The sequence below is a fragment of the Ochotona princeps genome, chromosome 20 (assembly GCF_030435755.1).
Source record: "Ochotona princeps isolate mOchPri1 chromosome 20, mOchPri1.hap1, whole genome shotgun sequence".
In the NCBI taxonomy this organism is placed as follows: Eukaryota; Metazoa; Chordata; class Mammalia; order Lagomorpha; family Ochotonidae; genus Ochotona; species Ochotona princeps.
Genome location: NC_080851.1, coordinates 11,279,028 through 11,292,631, shown reverse-complemented (window position 1 = coordinate 11,292,631; position 13,604 = coordinate 11,279,028). Strand labels below are relative to the sequence as shown.

The 13,604-nt window shown below is 39.0% G+C and overlaps 1 protein-coding gene across 14 annotated transcripts in view; it reads right to left on the bottom strand.

Moving 5' to 3' along the window:
- The window catches only part of PPP1R9A (protein phosphatase 1 regulatory subunit 9A), a 249,209-nt gene that overhangs the window by 54,567 nt on the left and 181,038 nt on the right, over positions 1–13,604 (bottom strand). For 13 of the 14 annotated variants that reach the window (XM_058678331.1, XM_058678330.1, XM_058678338.1 and 10 more), the window contains one exon: positions 7,338–7,493. The exons of the other annotated variant lie outside the window; for it this stretch is intronic. In XM_058678331.1, coding sequence (XP_058534314.1) covers positions 7,338–7,493 — 156 coding nt within the window. The remainder of the gene's footprint in view (positions 1–7,337; positions 7,494–13,604) is intronic. 14 annotated transcript variants of the gene reach the window in all.

Below are 13,604 nucleotides of genomic sequence, written 5' to 3'. Positions count from 1 at the left end.
ATAGTTCCTTTTAAAATACAGTGTCCATATGTGTTTAACGGAAAGCTCTTCAAAAATTACTTTATCACATAACATTATCCCCCCAGTTTTGGGGGGATATTTTTAAATAAATAAAGTCACACAACTTTTTGATGCTTATTTCTTCAAAAGTATAATGTGCACCTTGGTGCTAATAGTTGTGACACATGGGACAGCCAGCTGTACAATAACCAGCCAGCAATTCCCAATGTACACTGCCTTTGCTTTCCATTGAATTACCAGTAAAAGCACATTGAAAAAAGCAAAAACATACTACCCTACATGGGCACTAAAACTAGATAACTGTCCTAAAACATGATCGAGCTATAGGGCTAAATTAAGAAAAGTCTGATGCCAAAGAGACACATGGTGTTGGGAATTTGGACAAGCTCCATTGTCACACTCAGCAGCAGGACCCCAAGTGGGTTCTCTAACTTCCCCCACAGCTGCCCAGGAAGCACTATTCCCATAGAACAAGGAAAGAGTGCATTATAGACAAGGACATGGGAGCTGGCGGGGGATGAAAGTCCTTTTAAAAAGAAGGAGAAAGAGATATTGGAAACTATTCTCTCTAACCTAACTGAATAACTGAGTGGTGAGAGTTGGGCATAATTCACCTTACAGCACAGAGGATTTCCCCAGACAACAGAGGCTAGAAAACAGCAAGTGGGCTGAAAACTGGATAAATAATGCGTCTTTCTACTGTAGGTCTAGAAAGGGACATCATAAGTTTTAAAAAATGAGTAATGACTAATGCTATATAAACCTGCTCCTCCCTTGTTTCAAGATTAACAGAAGAAAACAGCAAACCGTAAGTCCATTAGCAGAAACCACTGAGGAAGGTGAAGACACTGGATTGGAAGCACAAATAAGTAAACTGTGGAACATGCTAAAACCTAAGCAAAGATACTTTAAGGTAACTTTATGTAATGTCAGAGAGAATATAAAGCAAGAAAATAAAGATGGTGAATAAGAAAATGACACGTGAATAAAAGGAATATGCCATGTTAGAAGTGCTCAAGAATGTAGAGATTGACTGAAGTTAAAAGCACAGTTAATGCTACAGAAAATGGAATGTTGGCATGACAAGACAAATCTGAGAAAAATTGCTCAGACTCAAGCAAAAGAGGCAGAAAAAAAACCACTAAAGTATTCTAAATACTGATGACACTGTATGTACATACACATATATAGAAGCACAAGTGTATATATAAAAGCACAAATAGAAAGTAACAAAACCTGAAAAAGTGGAATACAATGAAAGCAAAATAAAACGAAAACAAATTAGAGGAAAAAGCATTAACAGAAAGGCATATTTCAAGATACTGTGATTAAAAAATTTAAAGTAAGGTGAAAACATAAGCACTGAAATGCCAGGCTAACATAAGACTTTTCCTTTAATACATGATTACAACAAAGAAGCCTGCTCTGCAGATTCTCAAGGCAAGGTGCGGAGAGACCCAGCTCGTGGGCATTTGCTGGTGACACTCATCATCATTTCTATGTCAACCCCAGGATGGAAACCTCCTGAAAACTATGTCCTCCATAAACACTTACATTATATAAATATATATTCTGGAAAATAAAAATCTCAGAACTTAAGAATTAGGAGATTATACTATGAAAGCAGTAACAGTGGAACTTGATTAGTCTGAGAATACAACTACTTGTTACAAATATTATTGTTAACTGGGAACCTAGGTTTTAAAACTGTAACATCTTTTGGAACCCAAAATTGTTTTGTATAGTAAGCATTTATACGAAACTGTTTATTCTCAATTTTGAAAATTATAGAAATACAAATACTTTTGAATAATTTGAAGATAACTTCGTAAAAATCAATAAGCATAAAGGAACATAAACATAAAAAAGATGAAAGCAACTAACTATGAATAATTCTAACAATGAATTGGTTAAATTTTCTTAGTAAAAGATACAGACTCCAAGATTATGTTCTTTGTAAGTTATAATAAAACAAAGTACTGTAACTATGTTTATGTCTAAAGTAAGTACACATTTGTCCTGGTGTGGTTATCCAACAACTATAAACAAAAAAGCAAGTTTGAATATTAACATTAGACAAAGGATTCTCAATGGTAAAAATATCAAAGTCAAATTTTAACTTCAAAGCTATAACACAAAAAGCGCAATTCTGAGGTGTAATTTTATTGTATGACTCTCAATTCAGGAAATTCAGTAAGGAAAGTTAAATTAAATTAAAGCATGCATGGTTGCTTGTCACACAGGAATCCCTGGGATGCTGCTGTGACACTAAGACGGTCATGTCTACAGCAAGTGTCCCTGAGGCTCTGCAATAAAACGCACACGGTCACCTGCATTACAAGTGTCCCATATTAACTCACAATAAAAGTGTCACTTTAAAAAAAAATCAAATATAAAGAGATTACCCAGTCATAATAGAAGAAACATTAAAGAGTTACAAATTAGAAACTATTCCCTCAAGTTTTCAAGTCAAAGAGGAAATAAACAGCAAGAGTCCAACTCATACACAGTTTAAACAGTGAAGGCAAGAATGCATAATGCAATCAGAAGATGCTGCCAAAGGCATAATAACAAGAGATAGATTTATAGTTCTAACGGCTTTCACATCGAAACAATAAAATATAACGATAAATTACACATTGATTTCCAAGAAGTTAGAATATGAGAAGTCAAGCATTCTGAAGAAACATAGGAATGATGAGATTAATAACAGCCACAAAAAGGGCGGAATGACTGAATTACATAGGGGAAAGTTTCCAATTTAATGCAATACATCAAACTAACAAATGCTATTTCCTTCCTCTCTTGAATTCATCTATGTAGAGGCTAAAGAGTAAAAGCAACACACCAAGGCCTCAGGGTCTCATTCATCAACCAACATAAAAGTGTGTAGGGAACACTTAAAATGCAGAACACTGGTGTTTCCAGGTGTCTTTGGAAAACTGAAAATCTGAGGCAAGGGGGTTTTGGCAGCTAGGAGTCAGGGACGGCAATTTATCTCCCAGCTTCAGGACGCAGCCTGGGTATGCCTGGATCTGAAGGCAAACAGACCAGGGCGGCTGGTGCTGTGCCCTAGAGTTGTGCTCTCCTGTGCCCTCCCCAGATCACAGCAGGAAAAAGGCAGCAGCAGAGCAGCTGGCTAGTCAGTGTCAGGGCAGCCCTGGACGCCGTTAGTCAGGGGAGCTGGAACTAATTCCATCAGGAAAGGTGTACATATCAATACACTTATCTGAAACTTCTGAAATACAAAACAAAACAAACAACCCAGTGAGGGGGAGGTACAAGACTGTGTAAAAGGTTATCAATGGGTTAACTGGTTAAGATAGACACCAACATGCTCTATATATTGCTAGGCAAAAATAACCTAAGACTGAGTAAACTTGAAGGGTAATAAAATCAAAATGTAGTAACTTTGAAGAACCAGATGAAAAATGTGACATATCTAGTGGCAACCAGGCTGAAAATTAAAAAAAAAAAAAAAAGAAACAAGAATGAAAATGTAAACTGAACAAAGGTGGCCAGACATGTTCTAACACTAAGGCAACTAAAGTAAATGTAAATTGACTGAACTTGTCAATGAACTGGCAGAAACTCCCTGGTTATCTAAGACTAAAATTTATAATAGGTTGCTTAAAGAGAACACACTGGAACAAAAGGCAGGACTGGCTGAAATTCACGGTATGGAAGCAAAAACAGATGCTGGGAGGCAAATAAAAGAGAGGCCAGCACTGACATTTTACCATAAGAAAAACATAGATGATCAGGGATAAGAGATAAGTTACAATAGATCAAAAAGGTGTAAAACTCATGAGAATATCTGGTGCTGGCATCAAAGATTTCAGGTCTATCAAACAACAACGGCAAGAACTACGAGACAGACAAGCAAAGCTTGTGGTTCGAACACAATGATTTGCAGAATCAGCATATCAGGGAGGCAAAAATGTAAGCCGTGCTTCAGGAGAAATGCATGTGTGCACTGGTATGATTACTCGTATATGTTAAAATGTATATGAAATACATACTAAAATCATGCTAAGATATTAAATATGTATTACTGATATATTTTTATATTTACAAGTGTCAGACCCAAACCTAGTATATGCTTGGCAAATATTGAATCAAAACTGTTTCTGAACTAAGTTCTAAAAAAAAAAACCTGAAAGATTTTAAACAGTCATAATTACATGGAAAATGCTTTCTGATTAGCATACAATGAATCTAGAGCCCAGTAAAAGCTAGCAAAATAAATGATGACATGCCTAAAAAGTAAAAGAAGAAACTACTAAATAGTTCTTGTCTTAGAGAGGAAAACACAAAGGAAATTACATATTAATGATAACCTTCTACTTATAAAAACTCAGGTGGCTAAAGCGATAATCAGAAAAGAATTATTGCATTAACTTTGAACAATACAAGGATCATTAAGAATAAATGATTAAGTGCAATTGATCAATAATAAAAAAAGGAAAAGAAGAAAGATATTGACAGGAAACAATAAAATAATATTTTAACTTAAAAAACAACTCATTAGGAATATGGCATAATAACCTATCTGAAGGCAAGAAAAAGTGAAAATATTCAAATAAAGAGACAAAGGGCCTAATTGTATAAAATAATCAACTACCTAAAAAGCTATCTCATAAAAATATGGTAATTGATACAAAAATCCTAGAAGAAATATTCACATTTTCTTTAAAAACGTAAAATGACAATATTGGCCTCTCCAGGTTGAAAACTTGACTTAAGTGATCATTATTATAAAAGGTATTTAGAAATCTTCCTCCACAAACGCACAGTATATTGCTAACTAGTAACAAACTTTTGAGAACAGGAATTTCTATCTTATGTATAAGTCTCTTTCTTTTTTAAATAAAAGCCACTTTTGAAAATAGGAAATAATTTGACTTATATTGACAGCAGTACATTCCTTTAGACAGGTTTTGATTAACCCACTATAGTTATATTTTCTGATATTTATAGGTGGACCTCAATTTAACTGACAGTGGGATTGTACAGACACACTTGCCTTAAATGTATATTCCATAAACTTGAATTTAAAAAGTTAGTGTAATGTAAATTTCAGTCCTCTGCCAAATGAATTAGAGGGCATTGTAACTACAATAAGAATGCAAGTTAATTTTCCAAGGGAGTTAACAACATGATTCAAATGTTGTCTTGAATAAAGTGAAAAGTAAAGGAGTATTTGAAGAGAACAGTTAGATGGCTCTTAGCCTGTCAGTGTTGATGTATATTTTAACGGTATTGCCCTGAAGAAAAAACAAGGAGATGGGAAAGGATATGAAAGATCCAGCCAGGTTGGCCCTCCAATGAAAGGGAATTGGACCAAAGACTATTTAATGAAAGAATGGCCAACCTATAGGTTTTTGAGAGACATTAAGATAGGTATTGGTCTTACACCACGCAAATTCCAGCAACCCCATAGAGGACTACAACAGTAGCTGTGGTCAAGCTAAGACACCAAAACAGACTACGACACAGTTAAGTGTCAGTGTCAGTCTCTTGAAATAAGTCTGTGGATGCATTTAATATTAATAAAAGAGAAGAAAAGAATTACCAGTGGAATACTCATAATTGCTTTATTTTTTTTTTTTTGAGCTGGAGACAAACCTCCAATTGTTAAAAACTAAAGTTAACATGAAACTACAGTTATTGTTATTCTGACCAAAAATAAATCCACCAGGTAATGGGGAAGGGGTCCAGATGGTGCAGCTCTCTGCACCAGCATCAGCAGAAGTTTACCGTAAAGGGTCAGACAGCAAATCATTGAGGAGGTCCAAGCTACAGAATCTCCTACAACTTGCTGATGCATTATGGAATCAGTCAAAAAAACAAACAGAGGGACACAGTTGTGCTCAAGTAAAGGAATATCAAAAAGCACAATAAAGAGAAAAAAAAAGTACAGTAGGCCACAGTGGCTTGCAAAATGGTGCCAATTTAAGACACTGTCTAGCTCAATCGTCTAGTCAAGACGACAGACAGTAGCACCTGACAACCCCAAAGCTCTTTTGCTTTCTGTTACTGGTCAAAGTTGGACTGAGAGCCACAACATTCAAGGGAAATTTCTTAAAGCGCAGGTCAATTATTTACTCTTTTGGGTATCTGCATGTTTAGAACAAATCAGGGCTACAGTGAAACTGGTATGAAAAGGACAACCCTCCTTCCTGTTCAGCCACTTTTTGCAGAACTTTCTTCCATCGGCTGGTTCACTCCCCAAATGGCTGCTATGACCAAGCTGAACTGATACGAATCCAGGAGCCAAGCGCCTCCTCTGGGTCTCCCACACGGGTGCAGGCCCCCAGGACCTGAGCCATCCTCAACTGCTTTCCCAGGCCACAAGCAGGGAGCTGGAAAGGAAGTGGAGCAGCTGGGACATGAACTGGTGCCCATACAGGACGCCAGAGTTTAGAGGAGGAAGATTAGCTAATTCAGCCATCGTGCCAGCCCCTGTAACTCTAATGTCCAAATAAATAGGTTAGTCTTTCCTTAAAATGGAGAGGTTGTTGTCAGTAATGACTTCGGGTATTTGTCTTCAGTAAGGGCAGACAGACATTTCCCCAGGACACTGAGAGATAAACTGCTTTGCCCACCTGAGCAGTTAACAGGGCAGGAGGGGCTATGCAGTTATCAGGAGCACTCGCCTCCCCTCCCCCAGTAAGAGAAGAGCTGCTGCATCAGGCTCTGGGATGACTACCAGCCTTGCCTCCAGGACACGAACTCTAGCAGCGGCTGCACGTTTTATCAAGTGCCCTTCCAAAAGAGATGCTTTCCCCTGTCTTATTAGCCCAACAGAAGGTGACAGCTTCCTGCTGTTGTCAACCCCAATCTGCTTCATCTTCCCTTCTGAGTTCTATTAACACTGTTCAATGCTTCTTCATTAAATTCCTTACAATTAAACTCCTTGAGTATACCATCTGAGTCTTACTGTAAGAAAGAGGCTTTTTTTTTTTTTAAGAAAAATCTTAACTTTTAGAAGAAAGCTCATACCCAGGTACCAAAACCTCTACCGAACTGAGAAAATACTACTAGACGTCATCACCAAATGGCATATTGGGCTAGCTTGAGGCCATGAGTTAGATACGCGGCGAAGTTACAACTATGTCAAACAATAAGCATTTCTACTAGTGGTTTTAGAATGAGAATGACTTAAATTCTAGTTTGGAGTCCGAGGCTCAGGACAATGGGTTATTAAAAGTTTTCATCTGATTATTCTCCATGTGCTACTCCAATAAAAACAATATGTACTTAGAAATGCAATGTGCAGGTGCAGCGAGGCGTCTGGCAGATGTGTGGCTTACCTCTTTGAACTTGTGGCTCAGCTTGCTTGTATCCAGGTCTGATGGAGAAAACATGTCTTCGTTCTCAGGCAGTTCAAAGACCTCAATGGCCATGTCCCCGCCAGGAACAGCAGGCCCTGCCTCGTCTTCCTCTTCATCTGTTGCGTATTCCCCTGTCTGAAAGGAAGAGGATTTCAGAACTCCAGCTGTCCGCATCCCAAGTGGATATGGGTTACGTGAAAACATTTTTATGAAAGAGAAATGAAACATGTCACCCAACAGTAAAAGTATTAAGCCAAGCATGCTTCATGCAGCCAATGTTATAAACAAATGTTAGTTCCAAGGTCCAAAGTGACAAATCTATGCCATATGTACATGAACATCTGAAAATCAAATGCTATCAGTAGCACCTTTAGTATAGCAGCAAGAGTTGGGGTCTTTCAATCTGAGTATTGGATAGTTTTACTAACTCAAAGCATGGTGCTATGGGGACATGGGCAGTTTCTTTAAATTCCTGTCTCCTATTTGAGTAAGGCACTGACACAGGGAGCAAGGAACGAGGATGCAGAGATCAAATCTTTGAGTTGGAAGGGACTGCAATGAACTCTTGCAAAGGTTTAGCATGCTAGTTCTCCCAAGCTGGAGCGCTCACTCAGTTCTGTTCTGTTTCTTTTCTTTGCTTTTTAAATTACTGTAGTGGCTAACTGTGACCTGAAAGATAAACTGAAGGTTTCTAACAGGCTCAGACTGTTCTGCCAGAACAGAACTTCTACATATTTATTTTGTGTGTAAAATAGATATGTGTGTGTGTGTGGGGGGGTTAATTTCACATAAAACAGTACACTTGCAGCTTTTGTTGAGAAAGCCAAAGATCTGTGCATGTTGGCCTGTTTTGATGTTGTAAGGATTGATCTGAATCCCTGGTGGCTGTTCCTTGAGTGGCTCATGTCCTTTGGGACATGCCTCAAGCTGCCCTGTGCTGTGAGCCTAAAGCTGCTTCCAACAGCCCAGACCCTGCAGGTGTCTGAGTTCACGACCCCTGCAGGAAACATCACTCTATACTACAAACTTTCAGAACATCATTACAAAGTAGCTCTTCTGCCAGCCTCTGGGCTGTGGGACGGTAATTCAAAGCAATTGTTTGAAATCTTTACCTTCAGATAGAACTCAAAAAGATAAATCACAGATTCATGGCACTCCAAAGACCAAAGTTCACTTAATTCAGACCTTCCTTCAAGTAGTAAAATGCAGACAGAAATTCCGAGTGCCTTTTAAAAGAGCCTCCGTGAACCATGTGTGCATTCTATAGGCTCTGCATTTGACTGCTAGTCTTCCTGCGGGTTCTGCACCGTAGTCTTCCTGCTAAAGCTGAAACACTTTCTTTTTAGAATTATGTTCATGCATGAAGGGAATCTGAACATGATCCTCAAACATATGGATTCCTAAATGCCTGGAAGGCCACACCATTGCCTTAATCGCCTTTAGACGTCTCTTGTTCAAACAAAACAATTCCAGCTTCTTTTTCAGTAACGACCATGGGGGCTGCGCTCCAACTTGGCCCCACGTTTCTCCATGTTTCTCTAAGTTGTGGACCCTGGATATTCCACAGTTCTTACTGAGGAAGTGAGAGCTATGGGGGGAACATGGCCTCAGCACCAGTTAGACCCCACTGCACCCACAGGGCACCTGGAGCTGGGGGTGTCTGTATGGCTTAGTGTATTTACACAGGACAGCGAGTTGCTTTCCTGATTACAGGTTAGTTAACAGGCTTTTTTATTTTATTTTATTTTGGTTGTTATTGTTGTTCTTCCTCAAACAAAATCAGAAATGCTTTCAATATCATCACTCTCTTTCAAAAAAAACAAAACAAAACAAAGCAAACAAACAAAACTGAACCTTGAGTAAACCTGAGCAGAGACGGAATCGGGAGTAGCAGACTGGACACAGACACAGTTCAATGGTTGATCCCTCTTATCCAGAAGCTGCGTGGCAGAACCCACGCAGCCAGGGTGGTTTGTGAGAAGCCCGTGTGTGTAAACTGCCAGTGGGCTCACCTTCACCTTTCTGACCCAGCAATGCAAACCCTCTGCAGTGCACTGCTAATTCTCCGACCGCAAAAGAACATGGAACACGTGCCCGTGACATACATGAGGGCGCATGCCACCCACTTCCAAGTAGCTATAACCCTTTCTGAAGCTTTGGCTACGATGTAGTGAACGTACAGGACTCTCCTAAAAGAGAATTCAGCACAACACTGAACTTTACTCATAAAATCAGCATTTTAGTCACATGAGACTTTTTTTGCTCCTGGTTTGGCCATGCTCAAGCCAATTCCTTTCTGCTTTAACACGACCTGTTGTCTTCATGTTTCCAATGATGTTTTTGCCAGAGAAGCAAAGTCTGATGCAGCAATAATATGACACATTTTAAGCATGAGTTAAAATGAACAATTTGATTTCCCTTTGGCCAGGCTGAAAACAAATACATCAGTACTCTGTGTGGAAGAATTAACATAAACACACACCTAGGAAGGGGACTGAGATGGAACAGGATCTAAGCATGTATTCTTAAAAAAATAAATCTAAGAATGATGATTGCATTTACTTAGTACTCTTTAGAAGTTCCTGTGGGGGTTTTGATAAAGTAACAGTATTAGGGTAAGTATAGCATAACCAAATTCTAAGCACAGGTCTAGGTTTGGCATTCATGTGTGCTGTTTTGAAACTACCTTCGTAAATGTTACTAAAATCACAAAGAATCCTTCTTGATTTTTCTGTAAATTTTCCCTTTCCCAATACCCATTACTTACACTCCTGCTAAAATACTTATCATTGTTTTCAGATTTCCCTTTACAATTTTTTTCTCATTCTGATTAGTTCTGTAACCATTATGAGGATAAACTACATCTTTTACTGCCTTGAATATACTATTTGTTGTAAGCCATGGATGGTGCACTCATTTCCTGTGGCTGAGCATCTGCCGTTCCCACCCTGAATAGGCTTTAGAATAACAGGCGCGTTTATCACAGGACCTCATAGACATCTGAAAATGAAAAATAATAGTTACACTTACTGGACTGAGAATTTTGGAGATTTCTGACTTTTTTCTTTGTTAATAAACATTGTTTTTGTGGTTACTATGTAAGCAAAATAAGTTACATAGAATTATTTGTTAGCATAATATTGTAAATTCCAAAATTAGATTGGATTTAATCTGAAAATTATACAGGAAGATAGATAGATGCTGTCACAAGACAAAATCGCTACAGCAAAGTTTTTCCACTGTTGGCCAACACCCACTCTACTTCTGGCCAAATTAAACTTCCTTCAAGCAATCTCTTGATATTCTTTTCTTTCTCAACCTCCAAATTCACCTCTATTGTATTGAGAATAGTTCTTAGAGTAAAAACTGACAGATTATAAATGTTCCATTTCATGTTCTTATCTTCCGAAGACATTTTTAATAACCCCATAAAGGGGAGGATTCGAACAATAACTAGTTTACAAGTTATGGTGTGGCCAGTACTGTCCATTCCTCAATCCTGACATGCTGTGAGTGTTGCTGTACCATCTCATCTGGGGTCAGCTGAGCCTCAGAGAGGTTACTCTAGAGTAGACCTCTAGGTAAGCTTGTGAAGATACTACATTTCATCCACCCCAAAGAGCCTGCATTGTGCTCCAGGCCATATTTCTGGTCCACAGGATCTAAAGCACCTTGGGGAGAAAGGGATTTGAAGTATGTTCTTTCCAGTTTTCCTCTTCCAAAACCCTGCTACATAATCCTGCTGCGTTGGGATTCACCTTCTGGGACATTTCACACTATCATTCCATTTACTTGCACCTGTGTTCAGAGGGATGTAAAGTTCCTGTGCTCTCCCAACACTCTTCCTAGACAAGGACACAGAAATCCCCCTGGAAAGGATGGGGGGAACAAACAGTTCCTGGAGGAATGCAACATGAAGACAGGAATCATTGGAAAACAAACAAATGTGTGCAATTTCCGCTTCATGCTCCCTTAAGTCACAGTTCATGGCTTTTCCTGTCTTTTAATTGCAAAGTCAAGTCTTTCCCTCAGTTTGTGATCTGCTGACTGATGCTTAAGAATTCTCATTAGAAAAACTACAGCTATAACAATTTATAAACTGGTTATAAAGCCTTTAAAATGTCTGGAAAAGATCATCCCAAGGAAATATAGGAACAGTTTCTCTAGATATTTAGGATTGGCCACGCATCTTATGAATTTCCTTCTCACACCTGTTGAGCTACTAGTCTTTACTGAATCTTCCCAAAGTATTCTACCCAGCTTACAGACACAGCAATCTCCTTCTCACTTTTATCACACTGTAGTGCTTCAAAATTTCTAACAGGACACAATTAGAATCACAAATGAAGTTGGCAGATTCTGCCTCTTGATAAAAACAAAAACAAAAACAAAACCTTTTGGCTGCAGAGAGGGCTATGATTTACAACAAGGAAATGCAATATTTATTAGTCTACATTTTTTTTTCAAGGAACAGATTTTGTCTCATATTGGTGAGTTGGTTAAATAGGATTCAAAAACATGTTTTGTAGGCACTTAAACCTGGTTCAGATCCTGCCTGGGAGACACAGGGAATATCATCTCCCAGATTTTTGCTTCTATTTCTTCACGTTAAAACAAACAAACAAAAAAAACCTTATAAAGGTAGTTCTTTGTAAGAAGGTCATCATGGGAGTGATTTCGATGGCCAGCCTGTGAAGCCCCTGGTAGCTGCTCAAGACCTGTGACCATGTGTGCTGCTGCCACCAATACTGCCAAAGCCAAGTGCTGAGGCCCCTCCTCACTGGACACTGCAGATGACTGTGAAGCTTTGGTGTCCCACATGTAATTTTCCAGAAGATCTTGGTACATGACTCTTTTACAAGCAAACTGATCATTTCTGAAGTAAAACCCCTTTTCCTTTACTGAAACTACTTTTTTTATTCCAAATTTTGGGAGCAGGCACCCACCCATGACCGAGAAAATTGTTGTGTCTCCTGATTCCTCACTCAACACTCCACCTACTCACCTGCCCCACAAATACAAGATGACCATGCACACACACTGGGAAGCCAAATGAAGTGACTGCCCTTAAAATCTCTCTAATCCACTTCCTTGATGCACCCACCTTACAAAACCCATAACCCTGCAAAGTTTCCTGCGTGCCTTTTCTCATCAACTTCCTTCAAGTCCAAGTTGCTTAGAGTGGCAGGTGTGATTCATCCTTTCAGAGTGGCTAGTGCACTGCTTGGCATATAGTGCACCTTGAACAAACGTTTGCTGAATCCATTCAGATAGTTGTAGTCACATCTGCATGACGCGGCCAGCCCTGATTTTCCTGTTAATCTTGGCTTTCCAGCATGAAATCTAGGGAGGCACAGCTGCAGCTGGGGTCTAAACGACCCTTTGGGGATTTTGTTCTTATTCTTAGGTTCAACCAGTAGCAGTAATTTTTTGCTCCAGCAATGTTTGCTGTGGTAAATTCATGGAAACTAAATGATGCTAATCATACAAACAGCCTTAATTACACAGTTTTTGTGGGAATTTATTCATCAAGTTTGAATTTGGTTATACATATTTTCGCTCTCAGATCTGAGAAAGAATGGAAGAGAGCTGCTTTTTCTTGAGAAGAGAAAGACCTTGATCCAACACTTTAATGTTTAGAACCCCCACATCTTCACCAGCCCTGCAGCTGGCTTTTGGCAAAAGCACTCCCTTCTTTACAAAGGCTCTTTCCACAATTTTTTTTGTCAGTGACGTCAATGTGTCCTTGGTTTATGCTTGGCCACTTACTCTCTTTGACTCTCAGCTGAACATCTATAAAGTAGGAATGATAACCCTTCTTCCCAATACAGTTGTGAAAGTTTATAGAAGTGATCAATGCAGAGTCTAGAATATGTGAAATGGTCGCCTGAGTGAGTGATTCTGATTATTTCCTCCATCCCTTGTCCCTTTCCAGGACATCACAATAGGGAGCATGGCCATTTGGGTTGCAGAAATCAAAGACCCAAGGGGAAAGATGGAGCGCCCAGAAGCACAACGGTAGGTAGGCCATTGGGCTTGTGTATTCAAAGTTCTCTTCTATGAAATTGTGTTGGAGACACCAATTTCACAAAATGATGAGAAGAAATAAAGCATGTAAAATATTCGACATGATCTCTAGCCCACCATATGTAGTATTAATTTCTCCTCTACTTGTCAAGCTGTTTAAAACTGGGCTGTCACTTTTGTAGATTGTTCCCTGAATGTCACCCCATTCTTTCTCTTGTC